The sequence below is a fragment of the Notamacropus eugenii genome, chromosome 7, assembly GCF_028372415.1.
Source record: "Notamacropus eugenii isolate mMacEug1 chromosome 7, mMacEug1.pri_v2, whole genome shotgun sequence".
Lineage (NCBI taxonomy): Eukaryota > Metazoa > Chordata > Mammalia > Diprotodontia > Macropodidae > Notamacropus > Notamacropus eugenii.
The window spans coordinates 103,390,343-103,416,471 of record NC_092878.1 but is presented as its reverse complement, the minus strand read 5'-3'; the positions used below and the strand labels follow the sequence as shown (position 1 = coordinate 103,416,471).

Below are 26,129 nucleotides of genomic sequence, written 5' to 3'. Positions count from 1 at the left end.
GAGGTCACCACCATCCTCCCAGTTCCTCAGACTTGCAACATAGGTGTCATCCTCTGCTCCTCACTATTTCTCACCACCCACTCCCCAAACCCAATCTGTTGCCAGTTCTCATATTTTCTATCTTCATATCATCTTTATATACATCCTCTTTTCTTTATTTGGTTTTCATTGCCCTGATACATGTGACATGTGTAGGCTATTCTGATTGTCTGGTTATTTTCCCTGCCTCCAGCCTCTCCCTGCCACTCCATTTCACTTCCACTCAGGTGCCAAAGTTATCTAGCTAAAGCACAAGTCTAACTGTGTCATTCCGTACCCTCATTCAATAAACTCCAGTGGCTCCCTGTTACCACTAGGATAAGATATAAAATCTTGTTTGACTTTTAAAACCCTTTATATCCTGTACACTTATATCAAGTCAAATTGGGCCTATATAACATACAGATAACAATATGCTGACATACAGACATTAAACAGGGAATCTAAGTTCAGTAGCAGCAGAAAGAAACATGTAAATTAGGTCAATTTACTTAACGGCATAGCTCATGGAGTTGTTCCCGGCAAAGTACTTTTATAAACTATTAAAGCATTACACAAATAATGGCAGCATCGTGCCTCCTCCAAACACACCTTCCCCTGTTAATAGATGTCAAGTATTGAAAATTCCAGCTTTGTCCTTTGTTGACCAATGTGAACAGTGGGTATAGGAGTCAATGAGGGGGAAGGAGGCTAGATGACAAAGGGCAAGGAAATGGAGAACATGCAAGGATCACATCTTTTGATTTTTATCATTTATTTTTCACTCTTATGACCTAGAAAAATATAGTATTTTGGAAAGTTCTTTAATTCTTGATGGGGAAAGACCAATCTTTGCTATACAATATAAGGTTTTCTGTTGTCCATTTGCAATATTTTCCATAACAATGGCAAATACTTCTGCCACTTGTTTATGTCTCACTTGTTATTAATAATCAAAGAATCGACAAAATTATCTGTATTGGGTCTATCAACTAAACCTTCTATTACCTTAACCCTGACAGGAGCGCCCTTAATGTGGCATTTTGTTCTACTCAATTAATTCTTTTGTAGAGTCAATAAACATTTCACTTAATCATGTGATAGCAAAGATATGGTTGACTATAGAATATTAATTACAAAAGTTTACCTACCCCTTCTCATATTTTCATTAAAAATACTGGCAGCCCCTGCTTAGAGTATTCTTATAAAGACTGTCTAGTACCTGGATCTATAGCTTTTGATCTCTGAAACATTTTCCCCAGTAATCATGCAACTCATTATTTTTTTCCATTAGTTGGTGTGAGTCTTAACACCATTTGCCTGCTTTTCCATAACTGTCACCATCCCAAGAGAAGGGTGCGATACAGGAGCTGTTTTGTGTTTTTCTGTTTCATAGGTTGCCATAGAAAAAAACCTGCATTCATTCACTAGGGACTGACTGTTCAGTGAGACTGGTCCTTACCTCTTCTCTTCTGCACTTTCCTTCAGCTCCTCCTAAACGCTGAGCTAGCTCTGGCAATGAGTATGTCAGTCTTATCATCTGCATGTACATCCCTGGAAAGCATACTGCCAAGGTAAGTGAACTTATCCACAGTATTCAAAATCTCTCCATTTACTGTAACTGATGGTTCCATGAATGTAGATGGCGTAGTGTTGGCTAGTGGAGAACCTGTATTTTGGTCAAAATTAGCAGAAAGGGCAGAGAATAAATCCTTATTCTGTTGCATATCAGCCTTAGAGGCTGCATTGAGTGCACAATCACTTGTGAACAAAACGTTGCACACCAACTCTCCCTCTATTTTAGTTTTGGCTTTTAGGCTTTTGAAGTTAAATAATTTACCACCAGTGAAAGAGCTGACCTTGATGCCATTTTCATCCTCATTGAAGGTGTCTGACATCAAAAAAGCATGGGAACAAGCACACAGCCCTGCTTCTATCCGTTGGTGACTGGGAAACATGAAAGCATTGTCTATTATCCAGAGCCAGTACAAACATGGCATCATGAAACTGAGGTACAAGACTGATGAACTTCTCCAGGCAACCAAAGTTTACCATGATCTTCTACAAGCCCTCATGACTGACAGTATCAGAGGCCTTGGTCAGATCATGAACACTCTGTATAGACCTGTTCTGCTTCTGACATTTTCCAGGAGTTGTTGGACAGGAAAAGCCATATTGACTATTTCTTGGCCTTTTCTGAAACTACACTGTCTCTCAGGTTGATGACCATCTTCCAGATAAAGGATCTTCCTCTTAAGGAGGACTCTTGCAAGAATCTTCCCAGCAATGACTAAGAGACCACTGTCCACCCTCCCTCACCCCATGATTGTTATAGGACAACTTGTTTCCCTATCCTTTATAGTGGTGGTCAGTGGAGGCATCCTTATCAGTCAGCTTTTGTAGGGGCAGTGGATCTTCTGCCACACAAATCTCAGATGGAATAAAATCAGCACCAGGTACTTTGTCATGCAAGTGGAGCTTAAAAGTATTCAAAATCTCTTCTTCAATTGGAAGTTTGGCTAGACAGGGACTTGTTCCAGTCTTAAGTATACATATGGTCAATGGCTTCAGCCTTGGTTGATGATGGTCTGTTGAGAATGCTATCGAAGTCTTTACAGGATCATGTCCTCATCACTAATCGATGTGGCTCTATCAGCACTGGGTAGTTGAGATGGACCATAAGTCTTTGCTCCATAAATAGCCTTTAGGGCATCGTAAAAGCATTCTGGATTGTTACTATCTGTTTAAAACTGCATTTCATCTGTCTTTTTACGCAGCCAAGAATCTTACCTCTGTAAGCTCCACTTGCATTTTACTTTTGATGGAGTTAAAGACTGCCTTCTTAGACATGGATGAACTACCTTGAGTATAAACAAAGTGAGGTTAAGGTAGCTTTGGGAGTGGGTTTCCTAAAAACTGAGGGAGACCAGAAAGATGACACATAAGCTAAGACATGAAGGAATCAAGTCCTTATCACCTCACTCCAGACTACTATTCTTGAAGCCTTATGTTTCTCTCCAATTCAGTCCATCCTCAACTCAGCTGTCACATCCATCTTCCAAAAGCTAAGGACAAACAAGTCTCACCCTCACAGACACACAGACACACACACACACACACACACACACACACACACAAACACACACACACATTTGAACTCCATTATTGCCAGGCCTAGAGGCCTGAGGGCTACCCGAGTCTTCCCTTACCTCTATCGGAGGTCTTCGGTTGGCCAAACCGGATGCTCGTATGAGAGAAAGGACATTCCAGAGTCGAACAAGGGTTGAGCTTTATTTCAGGGTCTAGTTTCAAGTGCAGGGGAATTCTTCCTTAGGAGGAAGCGAAGAATCTCCCAAGGAGGCAAAGATCTTACAATAAGAGATTGGAAGTAGAAGTATAAGTGGGGAGAGAGGGGGAGGGGAAAGCGGAGAGAGGATTCTGTCCTGTCCGCTCTGCGCCCCTCTGCCCAAGGGAACTTTCAGGCTTTCCTGATCCTACTTAAACTCTCCAGCAGCATAGTTTGCATCTGAATACCGTGCTGTTAGATAACAATAGTGTGCCCAGATCCGGGACAATCTCGAGGGCGGGGAGAGCTCTCTCCCATCACGTTTCTCACGGGAAGAGGCAGAAATACACGAGACAGCTCGGTTCACCTCAATTCCCAGTCGTTTCCTAGGGGGGCCTCGTGAGAACTCTATGATTTAGAAGTTCCCACCTTTACGCGCCCGAGACTGTCCACCTGGAATTGAGCTTCCATCCCCAGCACATTATCTCCCTATTTCCCTCTGAATGAAATATGAAATCCTCCATTTGGTTCATAGTCCTTCTTAACCTGGCACTAGCCAACCTTTCCAGTCCTTCTATACCTTGGTCATTCTCTCCAATACAGTGTCACTGGTCATTCCTCACATATGCCGCTCCATCTCCCAACTCAAGCCTTTTTCCCTAGCTCTCCCTCATGCCTGGAACTTTCCCCATCCTCTTTACCCCTTCCAGACTTTCTTAGAATCCTTCAAACTAAAGCCACACTTTCTTCAAACTTTTCCCAACCCACCCTTAGATGACTGCCAATTTACCCAGTTTGTGGCATGTCTGCATATAGTTGTTCATATGTTGTCTTCACCGTTACACTGTGGGCTCCTGGGGAGCAGAAATTGTTCTTTCTTTTTCTCAGTGTCCCCAGAGTTTAGCATATACTAAGTGCTTGATATATTCTAGATAACTGCAGAAAATGGGGATTACAAGAGGTTGAGGCAAGGAGGGAGAGTGTTCCAGGTATGGGAAGAACCCATGTGAAGGAAACAGAAGGAGAAGAAATAAAATGTGACTGAAATTGTGCTGAATCAGCCAGAGTGACTCCATTGTCTCCAGTCTTGCTTAACTTCAGGGTCACGTGCACCAGGGTCTTGGGAGAAGTGTCACCTGGTCTGTTGGGAGAGGTGTGTACTTTGATCCATCCACTTGCCCTTTGTATTACCTGCTAGTCAACACACAGCCATACTATACCCACACAAGGTTTTCTTCCCATCTCTATGATGTAGCAAAGGGAGAGGAGTTGAGAAGCAATGGCCCATCCCTTTTCAGGAACCTGTACCTATCAGGATTGTCTTGCTGTTAATAAGAAAAATTGTCTATAAATGCAGAGTTGGTGCAAGTGTGTGTGTGTGTGTGTGTGTGTGTGTGTGTGTGTGTGTTTGTGTAAAGGTAAGCTGCCATGGCCCAGCTTCTCTCAAGGTCTTGTTGCCTTGAAATGATTAAAAAACTCCTTTTAATTGAGAGAGGCAGAGAGAGACACACACAGAGACAGAGAGAGAGAGAGAGAGAGACAGAGACAGAGAGACAGAGACAGAGACAGAGATTGCAAAGATCTCCCTATCTGTTAACTTGCCAGGTTCCTTGAGGCTATTTTGGGGGTAAAGGTCATAAAATCTTATCAGTCCTATGAAAGAAGCTTCCAAATCTTATAAAATTCTAAAATGATGAATTGGTTTACTGAAAAACTGAGATCCCCTCTTCCATCACAAATACTCACTACCAAAGTGCAGGGAGGGATAGTTTGCTTATAGTACAGAAGTGTTTTATATGATGATTTGTAGTTATGAAAATTATGAAATTATACCCAAAATGTTACATTTTGAAGTTATATCTTGAACCATTTTAATCTTAATAGACTCCTTTTAAAGATTTATTTTTGTCTTGTGAGAGGCATGGCATTAGTCTAGAGGCTTATATTAAGTAGTCAGTGGTTTTGTTTGTTTTTGAAAATTAAAAGTTAGTTCATCCGTACAAGACAATCCTGAAAGGTACAGGTTTCCAAAATGGGGTAGGTGATAGTGTCTCTCCCATTGCCACATCATAGGGGAATGAGATTAGAGATGAGGGGGATGGGATGGAATGAAAAGGCATGTGGCTAAGTGCTGACAAGAAGGTACATGGGGTGTTGAGGACTAGCATCTCAGGAGGGTCATCTTGCCAACCCCTTTTCAGCGCTGCTCATCCATCTTTGGTGTCCAGCTTGTCACTCAGCTCTTACCTGTGGCTCCAAGTGACCACACCTTGATAAAACCCTTTCAGCTGATGGACTAAATCAAATTGAGGGTGGTTGATAGTCCTCATCCATTGAGTTAGGGGGAATGTTTACCCCACACATGGGAAGACTTTCCCCCCAGGCAGAATGGGCAGATGAGAACAATTTGTTCCAGTAGTCAAGAAGGCAAATGAAACAGGTGCTGTAGAATTCCTAGAGCTTGGTCAGACATAGAAGATGCCAAGGTCATCCACTGCCTCCCAGGCCAACACCAGTTGCCTCAACTTTTGTCTTGCCAGTGGACTTTGATGACTCTGAAAGTGAGATTGAGACTGACAACTTTGCCTCACTGAAGTCCAATTCACTTATAAGTCAAGACCTCAACCTGAAAGATCCTCTTTGAAAATGAAGGATAAACAGCAGGTTTAAAAAAAACAAACAAAGGGAAAGGGATGGGATCAGAGTACCCACCTTTCCGAACAGAGTGGTTAATACTCCCAGAAAACAAACAAAACCAGACAAAAATGGGGCCACTCAGAATGACTCAGAAGAAATTTAAATAGTGTAATACTGGAAGGGTATGAAAAGGTCATGTTGTAAAGTGTCTTAAATGCCAAATAGGGGAGTTTTGTTAGATTCTAGTGGCAACAGGAGGTGGTTGAATGATGTGTGTGTGTGTGTGTGTGTGTGTGTGTGTGTGAGAGACAGAGAGAGAGAGAGAGAGAGAGAGAGAGAGAGAGAGAGAGAGAGAGAGAGAGAGAGAGAGAGAGAGAGAGAAGGAACGAAAAAGAGAGAAGAAGGAGAAGAAAGGAGAGATGGATGACTCAATGGAAACACACAGAAAGAGGGGGGTATCGATAGAGAGGAGAGGAAAGAAAGAGGGGGAAGGAGGGAGAAAGAGAGGGAGAAGAAAAAAAGTGTGAAAGAGGAACAGAATAGGCCTAATGGGAAAAGAGGAACAAAAATTCACTGAGGAAAAGAATTCCTTAAGAAACAGAATTAGCCAGATAAAAAAAGAATAGGTATAAAAGTTCCCTGAAGAAAATAATTTATTAAAAATTAGAAGTGGGCAAGTGGAAGCTGACACCATGAAACATCAAAAAACGATAAAACAAAGTCAAAAGAATGAAAAATGGAAGACCATGTGAACTATCTTATTGGAAAAACAAATGACTTGGAAAATTGATCTAGGAGAGATAATTTAAGAATTATTTAACTATCTGAAAACCATGATCAAAGAAAGAGCTCCACAGAATATTTCAAGAAACAAAAGCTGGTTTGGATTAGCTGCAATGGGTAGGGGTTAAACTGTCTCTAGGGAAGTATGATCGAGCAGAGAAGTAGGCTCACCTTGGAATCATAAGGTTGGGGGTAGGGTTTATCTTTCAAAAGGGAGGCAGGTCCTTAGGTCCTTCCTGCAAAGAGGAGTGGTAGGGCAGGGCTCTGCCTGGGTGGGAAAGATGGGGTGGGTCTTAGCCCATCTCCAGGTGGTTGCTGTAATACTTGTGGTTGCAGCTGTGCAGTACACACAGCACAGACTACTCCAGGCTTCTGTTGTTTTGAGGTAAGTGCAGCACTCACCAACCCCCCTACCCCTTTGTCGGATCCTCGAATGGGAGCCGCCTTGCACCTTCTCTTTTCCCTTCTGAGTGTGGCACCTATCTGGTGCTGCTGCTGCTACCTGTGTGTGTGTGTGTGTGTGTGTGTGTCTGTGTGTGTGTGTAACCTTGTCCTTTTTCCACAGGGTGATTCAATGGAAAGAGCCAAGGGGCTTTGAATCAGAGGACTATGAGTCTGTTTTCTTACCTGTAAAAGGGGCTCTGCTAAATACCTATAATGGTATTGCAGCTCTACCTGTATGTATCTATGATACCTAGCCCATACTTGCACATGAACAATTTTACCTTTGGGATCAGGGCAATTTGAAATTTTTCAGACCATAAAGTTTATCTAATGGAGCCCAATTGTCCACGGAGTTATTTATTTCCTCTTCTATTTGTTCAAACAACAATTTTTTTTTCCTTTCCCCTTTCCTCGAAGATATTATCCATATTTAAAAATTAACTAACTGTATCTAAGACTTCTAGGAAATTTTAGTTTGAAGGTGTGTAGCAAACAGGATCTTTAAAAGAATTGAATTATGGAGGGTTATTGTAACAATATAAAAATGCAACAAAGGTAGCAGTTGAAGACTGTCAGGTTAGATTTATGTATTCCTCAAAGAGTATCCAGGGTCCAAGGGTAGTGACTTGAACCCTTGGCTTAAAAGTGCTGTCTATGCAAAAGCAGAATACATATATCCCTCACCTTGGTTCTGAGTATTTTGTACCCTTCTGACTTTTGGTTTTGCTTTTCCCAGTTTGCACAGAGTGTTTGAGGAAGTGAAAACAGAATTTCAGGGCATATTGTAACAGCATGTTGAACTTTCATCCAACATGAAGTAAAGATTGATTGCTCCTTGACCCAATTCAATCACAACCATTAGTTTTGGGTATTTAACCACTCTTTCCCATTTTTTTGCAGCAGTAAATTGTTTTCCCAAAACCACTCTGCAATCTCCCCTGATATTTTTCTGTGTCACTCCAAAAAACTCCACTAATAGATAAAAAAACCAGAGAAAACAAAGCAATTAATAATTTTAATTTTCATAATGAAATAGCATAACATTTTCCTTAATGATGTGAATTGATTAGTCTCTTACTAGGTTAACCAAAACAATCCTGGATGAAAGATGGCAGGATAGAGGCAACGTGGTGCAGGGGAAAACATGCTATACTTTTAAGTCATAGGACTAGGACTGAAAGCCTAATTTCCCTTACTGTATTTGTGCAACCTTTGGCTTTATCTTCCTGTGCTATCATTTCCGTAACTGCAAAGTGAAAGGGTTAGATCCATATCCCTTCCAGCTATAAATCTATGATCCTATGAATTAATGAGATAGATATTAACACCATTTTGTAGAGGTTGCAACTGAGGCTTAGAGAGATTAAGTGATTTAGGCTATGGTCTCAACTCTAGGAAATTTTGTAATCCAGGTGTTTGTTTGTTTTTTTTCCTAATCCAAAATCCAGAGCTCAATATACTGCTTTTTCCCTCGAGTAATAACAAATAATTTTTTTTAAAGAGCATTCACAAAAATGTCAGCTTTAAACTTTATTTCACATTGATAGAAACTGTGAAAAAGATGTACACCTTTCCCTCTATAGGAAAACATTTCAGCGGAATGTAAGAGATTTCTTACTATAAATAAAGTAATATTTCACTGATTTCCATACTAACTAAAACAGTTTATGTTTTTCTTTTTTTTTTTTTTGAGAAACAGAGCTAAGATCAATTTATTTATTTTTTTCCCAATTTATTTATTTATTTATTTTTTTTATTTTGTAATGTTTAACAATCACTGCCATACAATTGTGATTTTATCCCCCCCACCTACCCCCCACTCCCCCCTCCCTCCCCACGACTGCATACAATTCTGTATATATTCTACATATACTTTCCTATTGAGTATATTTTCACTATAGTTATGCTATGTAGTCAGACTAAGATAAATGAAAGAAATCGTATAACAAATCAGAACATGATACACAAACACATACACATACACAAACACGATCTGCTACAATATGTGAGTGACTTCCATATTTCTCTCTCTGAGTGTGGCAGGCATTTTGCCTTGAGATCCTCCATTGGGATTTTTTTTTTTTTTTTTTGGTAAGAAGTTCTTGTGTTATTACAAAAATCTAAGTCTACCAGAAAAAACTCTCACACACTGTGGTTGTTGCTGTGCATAAAGTTCTCCTGGTTCTGCTCCTTTCACTCAGCATCAGGTCATATAAGTCCTTCCAGGCCTCTCTGAAGTCTTCTTGTTCATCATTTCTTATGGCACAATAGTACTCCATTACATTCATATACCATAATTTATTCAGCCATTCCCCAATTGATGGGCATCCCCTTGACTTCCAGTTTTTGGCAACTACATAGAGTGCTGCTATAAATATTTTTGTACATGTGGGACCCTTTCCCATTTTTATGATCTCTTGGGGATATAGTCCTAGTAGCGATATTGCTGGGTCAAAGGGTATGCACATTTTTGTAGCCCTTTGGGCATAGTTCCAAATTGCTCTCCAGAATGGTTGGATGTGCTCGCAGCTCCACCAACAATGAATTAGTGTTCCAACTTTCCCACATCCTCTCCAGCATTTATCATTTTCTTGTTCTGTCATGTTTGCCAATCTTATAGGTGTGATGTGGTACCTCAGAGTTGTTTTGATTTGCATCTCTCTAACCAATAGTGATTTAGAGCATTTTTTCATATGATTATAGATAGCTTTAATTTCTTCCTCTGAAAATTGCCTGTTCATATCCTTTGACCATTTATCAATTGGGGAATATGTTTTTCAAAATAAAGTGATTCAGTAAATGATTGTTTTAAATTTTTAAGCCCGTACCTTAAACTTATGGTTTCATTATTAACATTCCATACAGGACATTACTAAATTATTTCCATTATGTGTTAATTAGCCCCTATTTAATAAAGATGCATTGATAACATAGCAATACAATAGAACAATTAAAACCCCACGCATACTTTTCTGTTTTATCTTAAAGTATTCTAATAACACAATGGTAGTTATAGGGTTCTGACTAGTTACACAGTCCTATTGGTTCCTTAACAAATTTGCCTCTTAAGAGTTTTCCAAATGATCTGAGACTATTATCTATATAAAAATCATTTTTTTATGTTTGCACAAACATTAATTCTAAAAAGGCATTTGAAAAAGTCAGAATCTCACATTGCTGAATTGACCATTAAAAAAAAAAAGCAAATTCTGGTGATGGCTAATGAATTTTCGACAGTGCTTGGTTTAGAATCTATCTATAAAACAGAGAACCTCAAATGCAAATTAATCTACTGAAACTCAAGCATTCCTATATCCATGACAGGAAAGTAATTGAAATTAAACATCTAACTCGTGTTCATAACAAATTTGAGAGTTGTCATCAACTTGAAGATCATCAAGGAATTTTCAGAATTGAAACGATGATTAAATGTTCCAGGATATGGAGGTATGAATAAAAGGTTCTTAGCATTTTTCTCTGTTGAGTTTTCTTAAAGGTACGTTCCTCAGATATATAAAAACTTGCTCTAACAAGGCAAAACATTACCTTTCACAAAGCAAAATAAGCTATTTCTACTCTATTAGTCTCCAATCAACAAAGTAAAGGAAATCCTTTAGGACCAAAGTCCAGGAAGCATTTAAACTACTTGATGTGGAATGACAACATATATTTTCCAGCTGATTACAGCAAAATAAAATCTTGAAATTTCTCTCGTTAAGCAACCTGTAAATTTTATTGACCTAAATGGATCTTAGCTTGCATTAATATACAATTTAAGAAATAAGCAATTTTGAAAGTTAAAAACAATGTATTTTGTTCCTATCAAATAAATGTATCCAATGTACCATATGTCTGATTCAGGGTATCAATTCACAGCAACACATTAACACCAGAGAGCCTTGGTATGAAGAAAATATTTGGTCTGCTAGGAGGGATAATATGGGAAGAGTGAGTTTCATTATCCGAGAGGAAAAATGAGACAAAAATGATTTTTGAAAAAAGGTTAACAGAGCCTGGTCTCTAAGCAGAAGGGCCATTAAGATGGAAGAGCACAATATTACTTATACATTGACAATGAGAAGCATTATCCCATAATTTCAGGGATAATTCACCTCATTCCTATTATGAATTATACACACACATATATGAATACATATATAAAAGTACAGAAGAGATGCACGGTGACGAAGCAGTTTTGGAGTAAATCCTTACACTGAGTCACAGCACGCATAAAGTGATTCTATTTTACCGCTCATTTATACCTGAACAAGTTTTCATTAAGCACACTAACACTTGTTTGGAATGATCTAATCCAAAGAGTCAGGCTGCAGTGTTTTGTCTTAGTGTGCTGAGTTACATTTGGAGACAACTCAGCTGCCTCATTTGTTATAATACTTGTATATTTTATGACTTATATCATACAGATATATGTATAGAAACTTGAAAGACCATAATTTTCCCAAGAGACATTATTTCGTCTGTATTATTGGCATGTATTTGCCAATTGGTAGTAACACTTCAGTAGTAGAAGTGAAGTTTCAGGACTGGGCGTGTGAAAAGGTTTATTCCCGACTACAGTGATGCTGGTGTACTTCTATAGAAGGCCTCTTACATGATGTCAGTAGGAGCTTATCAAGCTTGACATCCAAGATTTCCTGGCTACATGAACTGTGCATCATGCCTTCATAGGTATGGAAGCTTACATTAGATGGATTTACCAAGGTTCTTAGCTTTTCAACAGTGAGAGAGCCAAACATAAGGGGAACCAAAGGGCCAGAGTCTCCATGACACTGGAGAATAGAAATATCTTTATGAACACCACTAATGGGACCCTGTGGAAATGGAGATCGAAGTGGAAGCCAACAGCTGAGGGCTATAAGCCCAGCCAATTTCTGCTGTGATGTAAGAGCAGTATACAAAGACAAAGCTCCTCCATGAGAAAATCCTCCCAAAACAGTCCTAGGAGATGGAATTCCATGCTTCACTTCTTGTTCTGTTAAAGCCTTAATATTTTCTGCAGCTTGTTTCATTTCATGCTCATCCTCTAGTGAGTCAGGAGAGAGTCCAATGATATCAACCCAAGAAGGCGTAGCCATGCTCATGTTTAGGCTAACAGGCCTAACTGGTGCGAGTGGACAAATACATGTGATGTGTGAACTTCTGATGCCTGCAAAAGCTTCTGCCCATTCATGCCCGCTATCTCCTAATCCATGAAGAAAAGCACCCGCGGCGCTGGCCCTCCTGGCTGCGGGCACTATAGCGAGGAGCAGCGCCGACATGTTGTTACCGCACATACACTGGGCTCCAGCGACAACCCGCTTCGGAACTGGAAGGGAGCAAGGGAGGACGGCCTGGTGACAGAGGGCATTCAAGCATCGTTTCCCCGACGCTCCCTTGACCAGGCGTGGTCGCCCAGGCTCGAGGGCGCGTGGCGCCGGGGGCGGGGGCCATAAGAAATAATTTTTCAGCTCTGTACTTCTACTGATGTGTACCATGATACGAATAGCACTACAAACTTTAGCTGATAATGGCACTCCTTCAAGAAGGAGAAATGGGGGAGATACAAACTGAGCTGATCATCACCAGTGTCCCACAATGAACTAAGTGACTTGGTCAGCATGAAGAAAAAGAAGATCATTTTCTGTAGTCCTCTGACTCAGTAGTTCTCAAAGAAATCGAATTCAGGTACCCTTTCAGTGGGTCTGAGTCGAAACAGTTTTCATAATAATATACAGATAGTATTTGCCTCTTAAAGTACTCATCCCACAATGTTACCTCGTGATTGAAGTGACACAGTTTCTGAAGGGTCCTAGGCCCAGTTCTTCTTAGATCCATGACATTATTTTTGGCCCTCAGAGCCCGTTAGTGGTTCCGAATGTATTAAAACAATGACCAACATCAACATGAAAATGTCAAAGTAAAAATCGCAAAAATAGTTTTAAAAGCATTAACTCTATATGTACTCATCCCCCTACTTAGCACAACATATGTGATGCACTTTTGCAAGCCACAAATTCTATGTAAATGCTAGCTATTATTGGTTATCATAATGCCATATGCTATTCCTGAATACTTTCCCTGATTTCCTTGTTCCTCAGTTGGTAATGACCTTCTCCCTCCCCACCCCCAAATTCTTTGTTTGGTATGTTCATACTACTAGATCAGAGGTTCTCAAACTCGTTTGGTCTACCACCCCTTTTTAAAAAAATTATCCTGTGCCCCCTTAGAAGTCTATTTTCTTTAACTCTGGAATGGTTTTTTCCCCTTGAAATTTGTATCATTTCAAAAAAAATTTGAAATGATGTATCTTAAATTTAATAATTTATTGCCAATTTGTGGGTTTTATTCTTCATTGAAATTTTGATAGCACAGTGTTGCATCATGTAACCATATGGTATCATACTGTAAACAAGCCCTTACATGCATATGTTCCTGCAGACACATGCTGGACTTGCTGACAATGCACAACATGCTTACTTGCCAACACTTGTTTGTAAAGATCTGTCTGTGAACTTGACCACTGATGGGTCATAACTTACATTTTATGCGTTCATTGGGAAAATAATGTAATCACTATGACTTTAACTCTGTTACACAACAGATGAAACCTGTACAAATGGTTGTTCAAAATTTTCTTCTCTTCTCTTCTTTCCTTATGCTTCCACTGCTCCCTTATTTTTATTCAACACCCCCTAATTGCACCTGAGGCTACTACCAACCCCCAATCATTCCAGCAGCCTCTGGTGGTGGTATCACCCACTTTGGGAACCTCTGCTACAGGTGTCCTTAACTGAACTAAACTTTGTATTTCCCTCACTGTCTGGCCTGGCACTTTGCTCTGATTTGAATTTCTTCCTGAGGATTACATTCTTTCCATTGTAATTCCACACAGCACTAGTACCATGAATATATCTAGAGGATATAAAAGGTATAATATGAGTGATCCTCACTCATATGTACAGGAAGCATTGTATATATCTGTATCTCATTTTGAGATTTTACATTCTTCAGTTAGTTATGACTGATAAACCTTGGTTGTTGAGGCATCTTCAAAACTGCTTTTGCCAGTAACCATTTAATTTTTAAAAATAGCTATCAGTATGACTTCAAAGGAAGGTACAGTTTTAACTAAAATGTCTTCAATAACTGATCATTCAGAGCAGGTACAGAAATGTTAAAGCAGAAATAACCTTTTAATCATCTGCCTTATTTCTGTTTATTAATTCTTCTGATATATGATATAATTTTTTAAAAGAGCAAATGTTTCTAATGGGAGACTTTTCCCTCAAGCCTTCATGATGAGATCTCTCTTCCTAAATAAATGCATATTGACTTCAGCAGGAAAGGAAGTCATCATTCCTTTAGATAATATATAGATGTTAGTATGTTACTCATCAATACTCTTCTATCTAGGGTGCTGATTACTCTATGGGAAAATGCTGGTAAGATCATGTAAAGGATATTTGTGTACTTTTCTGTGAGAGTCTATATTTGAGAACGGATAGGTTGTAAGTCCATTGTATTTACCACTCACCTTTACCAAAAGAGAAAAAAAAAATGTGGCATTTGAAGAAAAATTCTTAGAGCTGCTTGTTGCTTAAAACTATAATTAGCAGATAAGGGGTTTTGGGGGAGGACCTGGGATGTAAGTGATAAAGGGATCTTCTGGGGAAGAAGACCCCTCTACCGATGCAGGTGGCACCTCCCACTTTCTTGTCCAGGGCAGTGAGAAGTTAAGGGTCCCTAAAAAAGTCCAGGGTCCTACTGCCAGTGTGTCTGTTACAACTGCCATCTCTTTACATCAAGTAATGCTAATGTTGCTTGAAACAGAGGATCCTTGGTGGGAATGCTCTTCAGGTTCTTAACTCATAGCTGCCTTCATGAGGGAAGGCAGTGAGATGAATTTTATTTTTCACAGGCATTTTCTCACGATTTCTGCACTACAACTTTTTTGTTTCTGGAAAGATATTTTGAAGATATCCTTCAGTTCACCAATAGTGCTGAGTCCCTTTCCCATTCCTCCACAAACAGTTTGATTATTTGGAACAAAGAACAAACGAACTATAATTTTGCATTACCTTTATGCTAGACAAAGTGTTGGTTTCCTAAACGATTAGAATCTTTAGTTTTGTGAAACACAAGATGATTTGTTGGGGCCTGGGGAAAATAAGGGACATAAATGAGTAGTCAGATATTTTTATGAGTACTTTTGATTAACTTTTCTGTTTTCTTTTTCACTATTCTAGTCAATAATAGAAGCACCATGGCAAATACTGAAATCACAGTCGATTCAAAACCCATCCGAAGTGCAGGAGTGTAAGTATTTCCATAAAAATTCTAGATCTTCTTGAAAAGAACTTCATAACTAGCATTAAACATAATAAAACAAGTAATGCCAATGTGACCTATTTAATTGACAGAGAAAGTCACCATACTACCTCCAGTTGGCTAGGCTCTGTCCTTGGTGTCCTGGCTATCTCTTCACTCTTTTCCTTGATAGCTCTATTTCCATATCTTCAGTTCACCATGAAAATGATTCTCAGATTGACAACTCCAGCCTATCTCTTCCCAGTGGTTCTAGTCTGTGTTTTTCCAACTGCCTGCTGGGTATCTCTCTAACACCTCAAATTGTACAAAATTGAATTCCTCTTCTAGTCTGAGAAAATAGACGCTAAGTCTATGAACCTAAGTAAGTGACTTACTTCTCTGGGCCTCAGTTTGTCTTTCTATAAAACAAGTGAGCCTCACTCAGTGACCTGTAAGGTTTTATCCAACTCTAAATCTATAACTAGTTTTTAAGTGGCATGGTGCTTTCATTCCTACTAATACAGAAGATACCGAATAAAGGTAACCTTTTTGATGACTCAGCATTTTTGCACATCAAATACTCTATACAAATTCTAACACAAGTCAAGTCAACAAGTGTTTATTGAGTGCTTACTATGAGCCAGGCACTTTATAAATGCTGGCATCACAAGGAAAGACAAAAAAAATAGTTTCTATTGTGCAGGACTTTAGAGTCGAATGACAGAGATGCTAGATGGCAGCTATGTAATGTACAAACAAGATATATAGTGAATGAAGGAGAGGTTATCCCAGAGAGACAGCTCTAGCTTTAAGGGGGAATCAGAAAAAATATCTTAGTGAAGGTGGAGTTTTACCTGAGGCTTGAATGAAGCTGGGGAAGCAAGGAGGCCAAGGTAAGGAGGGAAAGAATTCTAGGCATGGGGGACAGCCAGTGAAAATGCAGTTAGCCAGAGAGGCTTAATGGCTCAGGCCTACAGTCTGTGCTACTGGGAGGCTGGGGCTCATGGTTCTTTGGATTTTAAAAGTTCTGAACTGAAATAGGGCTAAATCAGATGCCTGTACTAAGTCTGTCCCCAGCATGGAGAGTCCCTGGGAATACTGTATGCCTAAGGAGGAGTGAACCAGCCCAGCTGGGCAATGGAGCAGCTCAGAGCTTCAGCCAGGGGCCCTTCCAGCCTCAGTCTAAAGGTAACACAGCTGAGAGATGAGAGGGTCTTGTGTGAGCAACAACTAGGATGCCGGTGTTGATGGGCTATATAGAGTATGTATAGGGAGGTAAGGGGCAAGAAGATTGGAAAGGTGAGAAGGGACCAGTTTAGGAAGTCTCTGAAAGGCAAACAGAAGATTTTCTATTTGATTCTAGAGGTAATAGTAAACTACTAAAGTTTGTTGGGGGAGAGGGGCCAGACCTGTATTTCAGGAAGCTTGCTTTGACAGCTGAGTGGAAGATGGACAGGAATGGGGAGAGACTTAAGGCCAGAAGATCAAGCAGCAGGCTATTTCAATAACACAGGTGTGAGGTGATGTGGGGGCATGTACCAGATTGGTGGCACTGTCAGATGAGAGGAGCAGACTTATATGTGAGATGTGAGAAAGACAGAAGAAGAGGTGAGGGCTGAGTTTTGGACATGTTGAGTTTACAGTGTCATCCAGTTTGAGATGTTCAGGAGGCAGTTAAAGATCAGGACTGATCAGGGGAGAGCTGGATATATGGGTCTGGAAATCACTTTGAAATCATGGGAGCTTATGAGATCACCATATAAAATAGTTTCGAGGGGGAAGAGAAGAGGGCCCATGACACAGTATTGGGGGATTCTCAGTTCCTTTGTAAATGGAAGTGGGTGAAGATTCAGCCAAAGGGGTATCAGACACGTAGAAGGTGAACCAGGAGAGAGAGAGAGAGAGAGAGAGAGAGAGAGAGAGAGAGAGAGAGAGAGAGAGAGAGAGAGAGAGAGAGAGAGAGAGAGAGAACACAGCACTGAAAACCTGACAATGTAGAAGGATACAGATTTTAAGAAGATCATTAGAATGAGCAATTAAGAGATTATTAATAGGTTAGAGAAAGTGCATTTAGCTGAATGGTGAGGCTGGACATCAGAGAGTTCAGAAGAGAGTGAGAGGAAGGGAAGTGGAGGCAGAGATCTTCGACTGCCTTCCGCAGGAGTTTAGCCATGTGGGAGGAGCTCTATAGGCTGATAAGAAGCAGGGATGATCAAGGGAGGGGTGTTTTTGAAGACGGGGAAGACATAGATGTTATTTACAGGTAGCAGGCAAGAAGCCAGGAGAGGTAGGGAGAGACTGGAGATGAATGAGAGTGTCTTGACCTCAGATGCTAGTGAGATACTGAATGCTGGATATTCCCATACTGCTATACTTCTCTTCCTGGGTCCAAGATTTTTTCTCTGATTATTCTATCCTTGCTTTGCTTGAAGGCCTGAAAAACACTGTTTTCTAAATCAAATGCATGGATTTTTAATATTGGTGATGACTTTATATCATAGCATCCCCGTCTAAAGCCCTCATTTCCTTAACTGTGTGCTATTTGTATTGTTATATTTTGCTATGTATTTTTTTCCATGTTAGTGCGTTATTGTATCTGTAATACTTGTTCCATGGCTAAACATCAGTCCAAATAATTGAGCTTAATAGTTTAAAAAGAAGTTTTTCAATTTTATTTCTAGATTTTGTTGGTTTCCTTTGGATCTTGTAAGTAATTGTTATTAAGACTTTACCAGGTTAATCTGAATGAATTAGCTGATTCTTCTCGAATGTTTTATTGATAAGTTAAATCCAATTATATTAAATTTTCTAAAACTAGACAGAAAGGAGTAACTTGTGGAGTGTTACCTACAAAATATGTTATTTCATTTCCAAACAGAAAGATCTTCCATGGTAGCATCTCAGCAGAATCTGGACTGTCATCAGACATCTATAAAATGGATTATCCAGAAATGGGGTTATGTGTAATAATCAATAATAAAAACTTTCACCCAAACACTGGTATGTACAATAATGTTTTGGTCTTTTCTCCACATTCCATGAGCCACAGTGGATAAATTAATGCCTTCAAAGATGTGGAACAACTTCTGCATTAGAGAACAGGCAGTAACATTAATGGTAGTGGCTAAATTATTCTAAACATTTTTGGGCAGAATTTAGGTTCCTTAGGATTTCCTTGCAGCTTTTACTTAGAAGGATCAAAGGGTCTTAGAGAGTTGGAAGGGAGGTCAGTCATCATCTGGTTGAACTCCCTTATTTGTAGAAACTGACCTTTCATATGTTAGAACACCATGAAGAAAGGTGAACAAGGCTACAGATTCATTTGGATTTCTCTTTTGTGGTATCATTTCATTATTTAACCATGATTTACAAAATGACTGAGACTAGACACATATGCTCTTTTATTTGGAAGGGACCTTTCTGACTGTCTGATCCAGCTCCTTTGTGCTACAGCGGTGGAAACCAAGGTACAGAGAGGCCTGACCAAGGAAACCCAGCCAGTGAACAGCAGAAATGGGCCTCAGTGTTCTGACTCCACCACCGTGGTGTTATTCTCCCACGGTCTCAGATTAAGATCAACATATTGTTGTTGCTAAAAAATAGCTAGCAGTGAAAATATCAGCTGGAGCACAGCACACTAAATGATGCAAGAAACAAAGACATGTGGTTTAGAACAATAGCTAGTATTTCTATTAAAAAAATTTGGGCACCTTCTCTATCCCTAGCTCTGAGCCAGGTGTTAGGCATGGGTAATGCAAGGGAAATACATTAGCTTGTCCTTAACAAAAAGCAATTTTTATTATTTTTGGGAAATAATCAGAGAACATTAGATTTAATATGGTTAGGAGTCAAAATGTTGTGTCAGCTAAACTATCGTAACTGCTAAGTAGCTACAGCGTTTTTCTAGTGGAGAATAATGAGAACTTTTATTAAGATGATCAAAGTAGAGCTTGATTTTGTATTCAAAAGAGCAGATTATGAATTGTTTTCACCTTTGACTTGATCTCTTGATTTCTTTCTTTTTTTTTTAAATTAGATATATGTTTTTCAGGTAACAAAAATTTACCTTCTGTCCTTCTTCCCTTCCCTCCTGGAAAAGAAAGAATAAAAGCCACACTTATAATACATACTCAAGAAGAACAAAATTCTGCATTGACCTTTTCCAAAACATTAATGTCCCAATCTGCAACCTGAGTCCATGTCCTCTATGAGGAAGTGACTAGCATGTGTCATCGTGAGTCCTCTGGAATTGTGCTTGGTCATCATTTTGGTCACAGTTCTGAAGTCTTTCAAATCTGTTTGTCTTCACAGTATTGCAGCTGATATGTATATTTATATATGTATATATATATATAAATACACATACGTATTTATATAAATTCATATTTATATAAATGTATATATATAAAAATTTTTCTCCTAGTTCTGCTCACTTTACATTGCATCAGTTCATACAAGCCTTCTCACGTTTCCCTGAAACTGTCCCCTTCATCTTTTCTTACAGCCCAGTCACAATATCCCATCATATTCATGGACTTTAATTTGTTCAGGCTTTCCCTAATTGAGAGACAACCTTTAGTTTCCAGTTCTATGGCACTCATGAAAAGAGCTGATAAATATATTTTTGTGCACACGAGCCCCTTTCCTCTTTCTTTGATCTCTTTGGTGTATACATCTAGTAGTGGAGTAAGTCTATACTCACTGGATCAAAGAATATACACGATTTAGTAACTTTTGCAGTCTAGTTCCAAATTGCTTTCCACATTGGCTGGAAATCCCAAACTTCCACGTTGGAGCTGGCTCACAGCTACTCTAACAATACCCATTTTCCCACAGGTGTGGAAATCATCATTTTTGTCAACTTTGCCAATCTGAAGAGTATGGGATGAAACTTTAATGTTGTTTTCATTTGCATTTTTCTAGTTATTAATAATTTGGAGCATTTTCTCATATGGCCAACTTGAATTTCTTCCTGTGAAAACTGACAGTTTTATTCTTTAGCCATCTGTCAATTGGACAACAGCTTTAAAGCCTTGTTGCAAAACTGATGAGCACTGAGGCAGGAGTGAGGAAGATCTGAGTTCAGATTCAGCTTCAGACACTTTACTAGGTTTGTCACCCTAGGCAAGTGACTTAACCTTTGTCTGCCTCAGTTTCTTGAACTGTAAAATGGTGATAATAATATCACCTTCCAGGGTTACTGTAAGGATCTAATGAGATAATATTTGTAAAATGCTTAGCAAAGTGCTCAGCACATTGTAGGTACTTAATAAATACTGGCTATTATCAGCAGCAGCATCTTTGGTCACCTGCCTTCAAACACTAGTTTATTTTGAAACTGCAACTAAACATTCTCTTTCTTTTCAGACATGCCAACTCGTTCTGGTACAGATGTAGATGCAGCAAACCTGAGGGAAACATTTGAGAACTTGAAGTATGAAGTCAGGGAAACAAAAGATGTGACATGTGAAGGAATGAAGCAAATAATGGAAAATGGTAATAACTTATAGAATGACTGCAAGTTTGTGCTCATGATTAGACATATCCCAAAGGAAGAAAGGGTGAGATTTTGCAAAGTTATACATGAATTTACATTCCAACTTTGTGGAATGCTTGAAATGTACCTCACTTCTTAAAAAGCAAGAACTGAACCAGAGCACCTCTTAAGGTCCCAATCCAATCCTCTCTCATTTTATTGTTCTCATAGAATTGATTCTGAAGTGATGTGTGTGTGTTTTTTTTAAATATATTCCAAGTTTCTAAAGAAGATCACAGTCAAAGGAGCAGTTTTGTTTGCGTGATTCTAAGTCATGGTGAAGAAAAAATCATCTATGGGACGGATGGATCTGTTGAACTGAAAGAACTAACATATTTCTTTAAAGGGGATAAGTGTAGAAGTCTAACAGGAAAACCAAAGCTTTTTATTATTCAGGTAAAACATTGTTTGGGGATTGTTTGTTCAGTTTGTAGATTTTGCAAAAGTCCTTTAGATTTCTCATTCTCAAGGAGATCTTAATTTGGAAACTTATTTGAAACCTCCACTAAACAAAGAATGGTAGAAATAAAAGTGAAATTCAGTGGTTAGTTTACTGATTTCCATTTATCTCTGTCATTCCCATCAACAATAAATCCAGAAGATCTTGAGTTGTCTGATTTTTAAGACAATTGAGTGGCACATCATAGATACATGTTAAATACCGATACCATGTATATAGGCGTATCAGTGTATAGAACGTAAACTAAGGTCTGAACACATCTGGAATATTGTATTTATTTCTGGGAGCCATGTTTTTGGAAGGATCGTAAAAAGCTATAGCACATTGAGAGCAGTGTGGTCAGGCTGATGTAGGGACTTAAATCTACATCGTGTGTGTTCCTGTGTGTATTCTTAAAGTGGAGGGGATGAGATTGACACAGATAAGATAGGTGTCTGCAGGTATTTGGGGGGGATGTCATCTACAAAGGTTAGACCTATTATACTTGGCCCTAATGGACAGAACCTGGGATAGTGAGTAGCAGTTTCAGAGGGGCAGATAATTATGTCAGTATAAGAAGTGTGTGTGTGCATGTGTGCATGTGTGTGTGTGTGTGTGTGTGTGTGTGTGCATGTCCAAGTCCAAGAGTGTCCTGGGCTGCCTTGGGAGAGCTCTTCAAGTAGAGGTTGAATGATTAATTATTACGAGAAATGTAATAGAAGAGATTCCTGATCAGATGTAGGTTAGGTTAGGTGACATGAAGTCACCTTTCTTTTCTGAGATTGTGTGATTCTAAGCTAACAACCTACTCACTTCTATTCCTAAAATAATAAATTATTTCTGATTGTTCAAAAATTCTTCTAAATAACTAAGATAAATTGATATTTTGGTCCACTGACAAAAACTGGTATTTATGATTTTCTTTCATGTATAAAATAGTAAGGGAGCATCTGGCCTGGGAACCAGGAGCCCTGAGATCAAGTGCTGCCTAACTCAGATTGTCTTTTTGTCCCTGGGCACATCAATACACTTCACAGGGTTCTAGGCCACTCTCAAAGACTGAAGTGTTAACCTGCATTGGTAGAGAGAGTTTCCTTACCTGCAAGTTCCCTGTATCAATGAAATCAGAGGTCCAGTCCCAATCTTATAGAAATACTCAAATGTACTTTGACCACGGCATGAAGTTACTTTCCCATAACAGTGTTTTATAGCTAATATAGTTCAAATAACAGGACATAAGATTTAGTTGTAGATGTCTTTCCCCCTTAAAAATCACAAAGGGGTAAATGGTCTAGTACATGTCAGACAAAGTCAGGATTAGAGTTTTCTGAAAAACTTGGGTATTGATTCTGGAAGGCAACAGATAGAAAAAAATAATGACTTGAAAACTCAAAACCTGACCATGTGTTTTTATGAAATCATATTTTTTTTTGCCAAGTTAGAAATGGATAAAAATTTTTCTCCCTTGAAGTCCTTGAAACTGAATGAACAACTGGGAAAGACATAAATTCTTTTTAGTCCAGCAGATGGTAGAGGCCCAATCCCGCGTGACCGTACTTTGGGCTGTCCTGTTCTCTATAAAGAGAGCTAAAAACAAAAAATGAAGCCAGTCATTTCTGACCTAGAATTTAAAGCCCAGGAAACATTCTAATGATTTTCAAAATCTTAAAAATTCACTCTTAATTTTAGACATGGTATTTTTATTTTAACCAGGCATGTAGAAGCACGGAATTAGATGGTGGTGTTGAGACAGACAGTGGCCCTGTTGACGATGTTGCTGATGAGGATGTAATGTGGCAGAAAATACCTGTTGAGGCGGACTTCTTATATGCATATTCTACAGCCCCAGGTAAGAAAGGGTTGCGCAAAATTGGTATCTGTTAAATATTGAAAATAATTTATCACTATGAGAATGATTTTTTTGTGCATATTAATGCTTATAGGAAGAGTTATACCTCAATTGGTTAGACACTAGTATTACAAAGGCTGTTGTCATTATTTTAATTCCAGTGGGATCCAGTTAATTTGTTGTGTCCAGTAATCACAGACCATATATATGATTGACCTCTGACCTCAGCTCTTATGAATATATCACATTCATCACTATGCCTTTAATGGTAAAATGAATACAGTAACATAATATAGCAACCATGGTGCTTGGGGATCAAAAGCCCCAAGTTGAAATTCTAACTCTGCCATGCAAGAGCTCAGTTACCATAGGAAAGGTATTTAACCTCTCTCTGCCTCAGCATTGCTCTTTGTAAAATGGGGGTAATCATCCTTGGTAGTACCCTAGATCGCATATTCATATCAATAATCTACACTTCGATGGTACTTTAACTTGTGCAGAGTGTTTTCTTCCTAATAACCTTCTGCAGAAGATAGGGCAAGTTGTATAGTCCTCATTTTATAGAAGAGGAAATTCACACTCTTTGGCTTGGTCCCTTGTCACCCTGCTCACTCACCTAGCTGCCCTCTGAGGCAGGAATTGAACCCAATTCTGACAGCTTTATTTGTCCACTATTTTGCCTCTCAGCAGAGAGAATGCATGGACACATGGTCAAGGGCTAGCCAAAGAGCTGGTGGTCATTATTATTGTGTCAGTATCAGCAGTGTGTCTGACAGAACACATGAATTATTAGTAAATTGATGGAATCAAATTACCCAGTCATCCAGCTCTTAGAATGGGAGAAAGTGGGGTCAGTTGGAAAGGGAAAGAGGTATTGCTTCTGTCTTTGGCTTGTTCACTAGATCCTCTCCATTGGAAATGATATTTAGCAAGGAGAAGTCTGAGTGAGTCAGGTCAACAAGCTTAATAAGGTCTTGCTATGTGTCAGGCACTGTGCTAAAGCTCTAGAGAAGGAGAGGGAATGGGAGGACCCAAGATGAAATGCATTATGTACAGTGGCAGTCCTCCTTGAATTTCTTCACCACAAGAGGATGTGATATGGGGAAGGGAAGGCAGTACATAGCAGATTTTCTTCCAATCCATCAATATCACTGTCCCAAGGCAGAAAGAGGGTTCACTTCCATGGCCAGTGGAGCCAACTGGAATTCATACTTGTTTTTTGGATAGTTTTCTCAGTAACTTCATGTAATGAATTGTGAAATCTACTTCAGTAATGGTCATTCTTGAAACTTTGTGCATTTTGTGTTTTTTTTTGTAGGCTACTATTCTTGGAGAAATACAAGAGATGGTTCGTGGTTTATCCAGTCACTTTGTGCAGTGTTGAGACAGTATGCTCACAAGCTTGAGATTATGCAAATCCTTACAAGAGTCAACAGGAAGGTTGCCTTAGAGTTTGAGTCTTATTCCTTAGACTTAACCTTTCATGCAAAGAAGCAGGTGCCATGTATTATGTCCATGCTTACTAAGGAACTATATTTCTCCCCCTAAGACAATCCATGCATTTTAATTTGTATGCCAAAGCCAGTGAATAATAGGTCTGGGGTGCATTTCCTTGGTGATTTAAGTTGCACACTTTGACCCTAACACAGTATGGCCGTTAGTGGGGTTTGGGAGAGAGAATCACCATTTCTGCATTTAATAGAACCAATCCAGTGCTACCTCAGTTTCAGGTAGTTGAAATGGAAGCTAATTAGGAGTTAATATATTGACATGTAAATAAAAACAAATTAATATTGGCATTTATTATTTATTATTGTGTCTTCAAAACTTTGAGTAATTGGAGACTTAGGAAACAGGACACTTCTTAGTGACATACAGTCATGGATTTTGGAGGGCTTATGGAAAAATTAACACATTTTTACAGTATCTTTTTACTTAACTATGAAAGGTAGCATAGCATAGTGGGTAAAAGGATGGCTGTGGAGTCAGGAAGACCCAGTGTGCAGCATTACCTGAGATAATACTCCAGGCAAGTCACTGCACCTCTGAGTACCCCAGGGAGTGAAGACTACATTTTCGACTAGCTTCAGATCAGCATAAGTGGGGTTTCCGTTCTGGGATTTCCTTCCAACAAGTGAGCTCACGTCATCCTGACCTTGGTTTTTCTTAAAGTGAATTTACAAGTATGCATTCAATTTTTTTCAAGTGACAATAAATGATGATACTTTCTGGACCTCTGCCAGAATCATGATATTGCTAGAGACTGGCAGTGGCAGGCTTTTACTTGCAAAATTCACATTTGGAAATAAGCAAGGGAGATGTGTGAAGTTTTTTAAACACACACATTAAAATTCCATTCTTGCACTCAGGGATACACTATGGGCTTTGGAAACTGGTCTCAATTTGACTTCCAAGGTTTTGCTGTGGTGGAAAACCTCCATACCCCTAAGATTTTTACCATTGCATCCTCCATAATTAGGAAGTTTCCCATAGGGTGGGACACAATTGCCAACCAAACATAGCCCTGACTGGCCATTTTCACTCTTAAAAATTCTTTTTGAGATGACCTTCCCTTTTTTGGGACACATGGTTTATGATTGCCATACAAGAATTTATGAAGTCAGTACACTACTGCTGTTCTCCAACACCCCTATTCTCTATGCCAGTCCCTCTGAGAATGTAGGGCAAGGCAGTAAATAACTTTCCCTGGGTCTTATTTAGCCCATTCTTGCTGGGGTGAATTAGATTTACTGGTTAAAGAGGAAAAGAGAGGCTGTGTCTGCTTTCGGAGAGAAAGTAAGTTCCCTCAGAGCTCTTCTCTGATCAAGAA

General features: G+C 39.2%; 1 protein-coding gene, 1 long non-coding RNA gene and 1 pseudogene across 2 annotated transcripts; 2 read left to right on the top strand and 1 right to left on the bottom strand.

The window, feature by feature from the left end:
* Window positions 1-532: 532 nt before the first annotated feature.
* Window positions 533-4,374, top strand: LOC140514036 (uncharacterized). The gene is made up of 2 exons (XR_011970432.1): window positions 533-1,592; window positions 1,906-4,374. It is a non-coding gene; the product is annotated as an uncharacterized lncRNA (long non-coding RNA).
* Window positions 4,375-7,047: 2,673 nt separating this feature from the next.
* On the top strand, window positions 7,048-25,095 carry LOC140514035 (caspase-3-like). The gene is made up of 7 exons (XM_072623998.1): window positions 7,048-7,109; window positions 15,415-15,484; window positions 18,354-18,475; window positions 20,843-20,971; window positions 21,232-21,407; window positions 23,164-23,299; window positions 24,618-25,095. The coding sequence occupies exons 2-7, from the start codon at window positions 15,432-15,434 to the stop codon at window positions 24,845-24,847; spliced, it is 846 nt and encodes a 281-aa protein (XP_072480099.1). The 5' UTR covers window positions 7,048-7,109; window positions 15,415-15,431; the 3' UTR covers window positions 24,848-25,095.
* On the bottom strand, window positions 11,731-12,462 carry LOC140514726 (acyl-protein thioesterase 1 pseudogene; annotated as a pseudogene).
* Window positions 25,096-26,129: the final 1,034 nt, after the last annotated feature.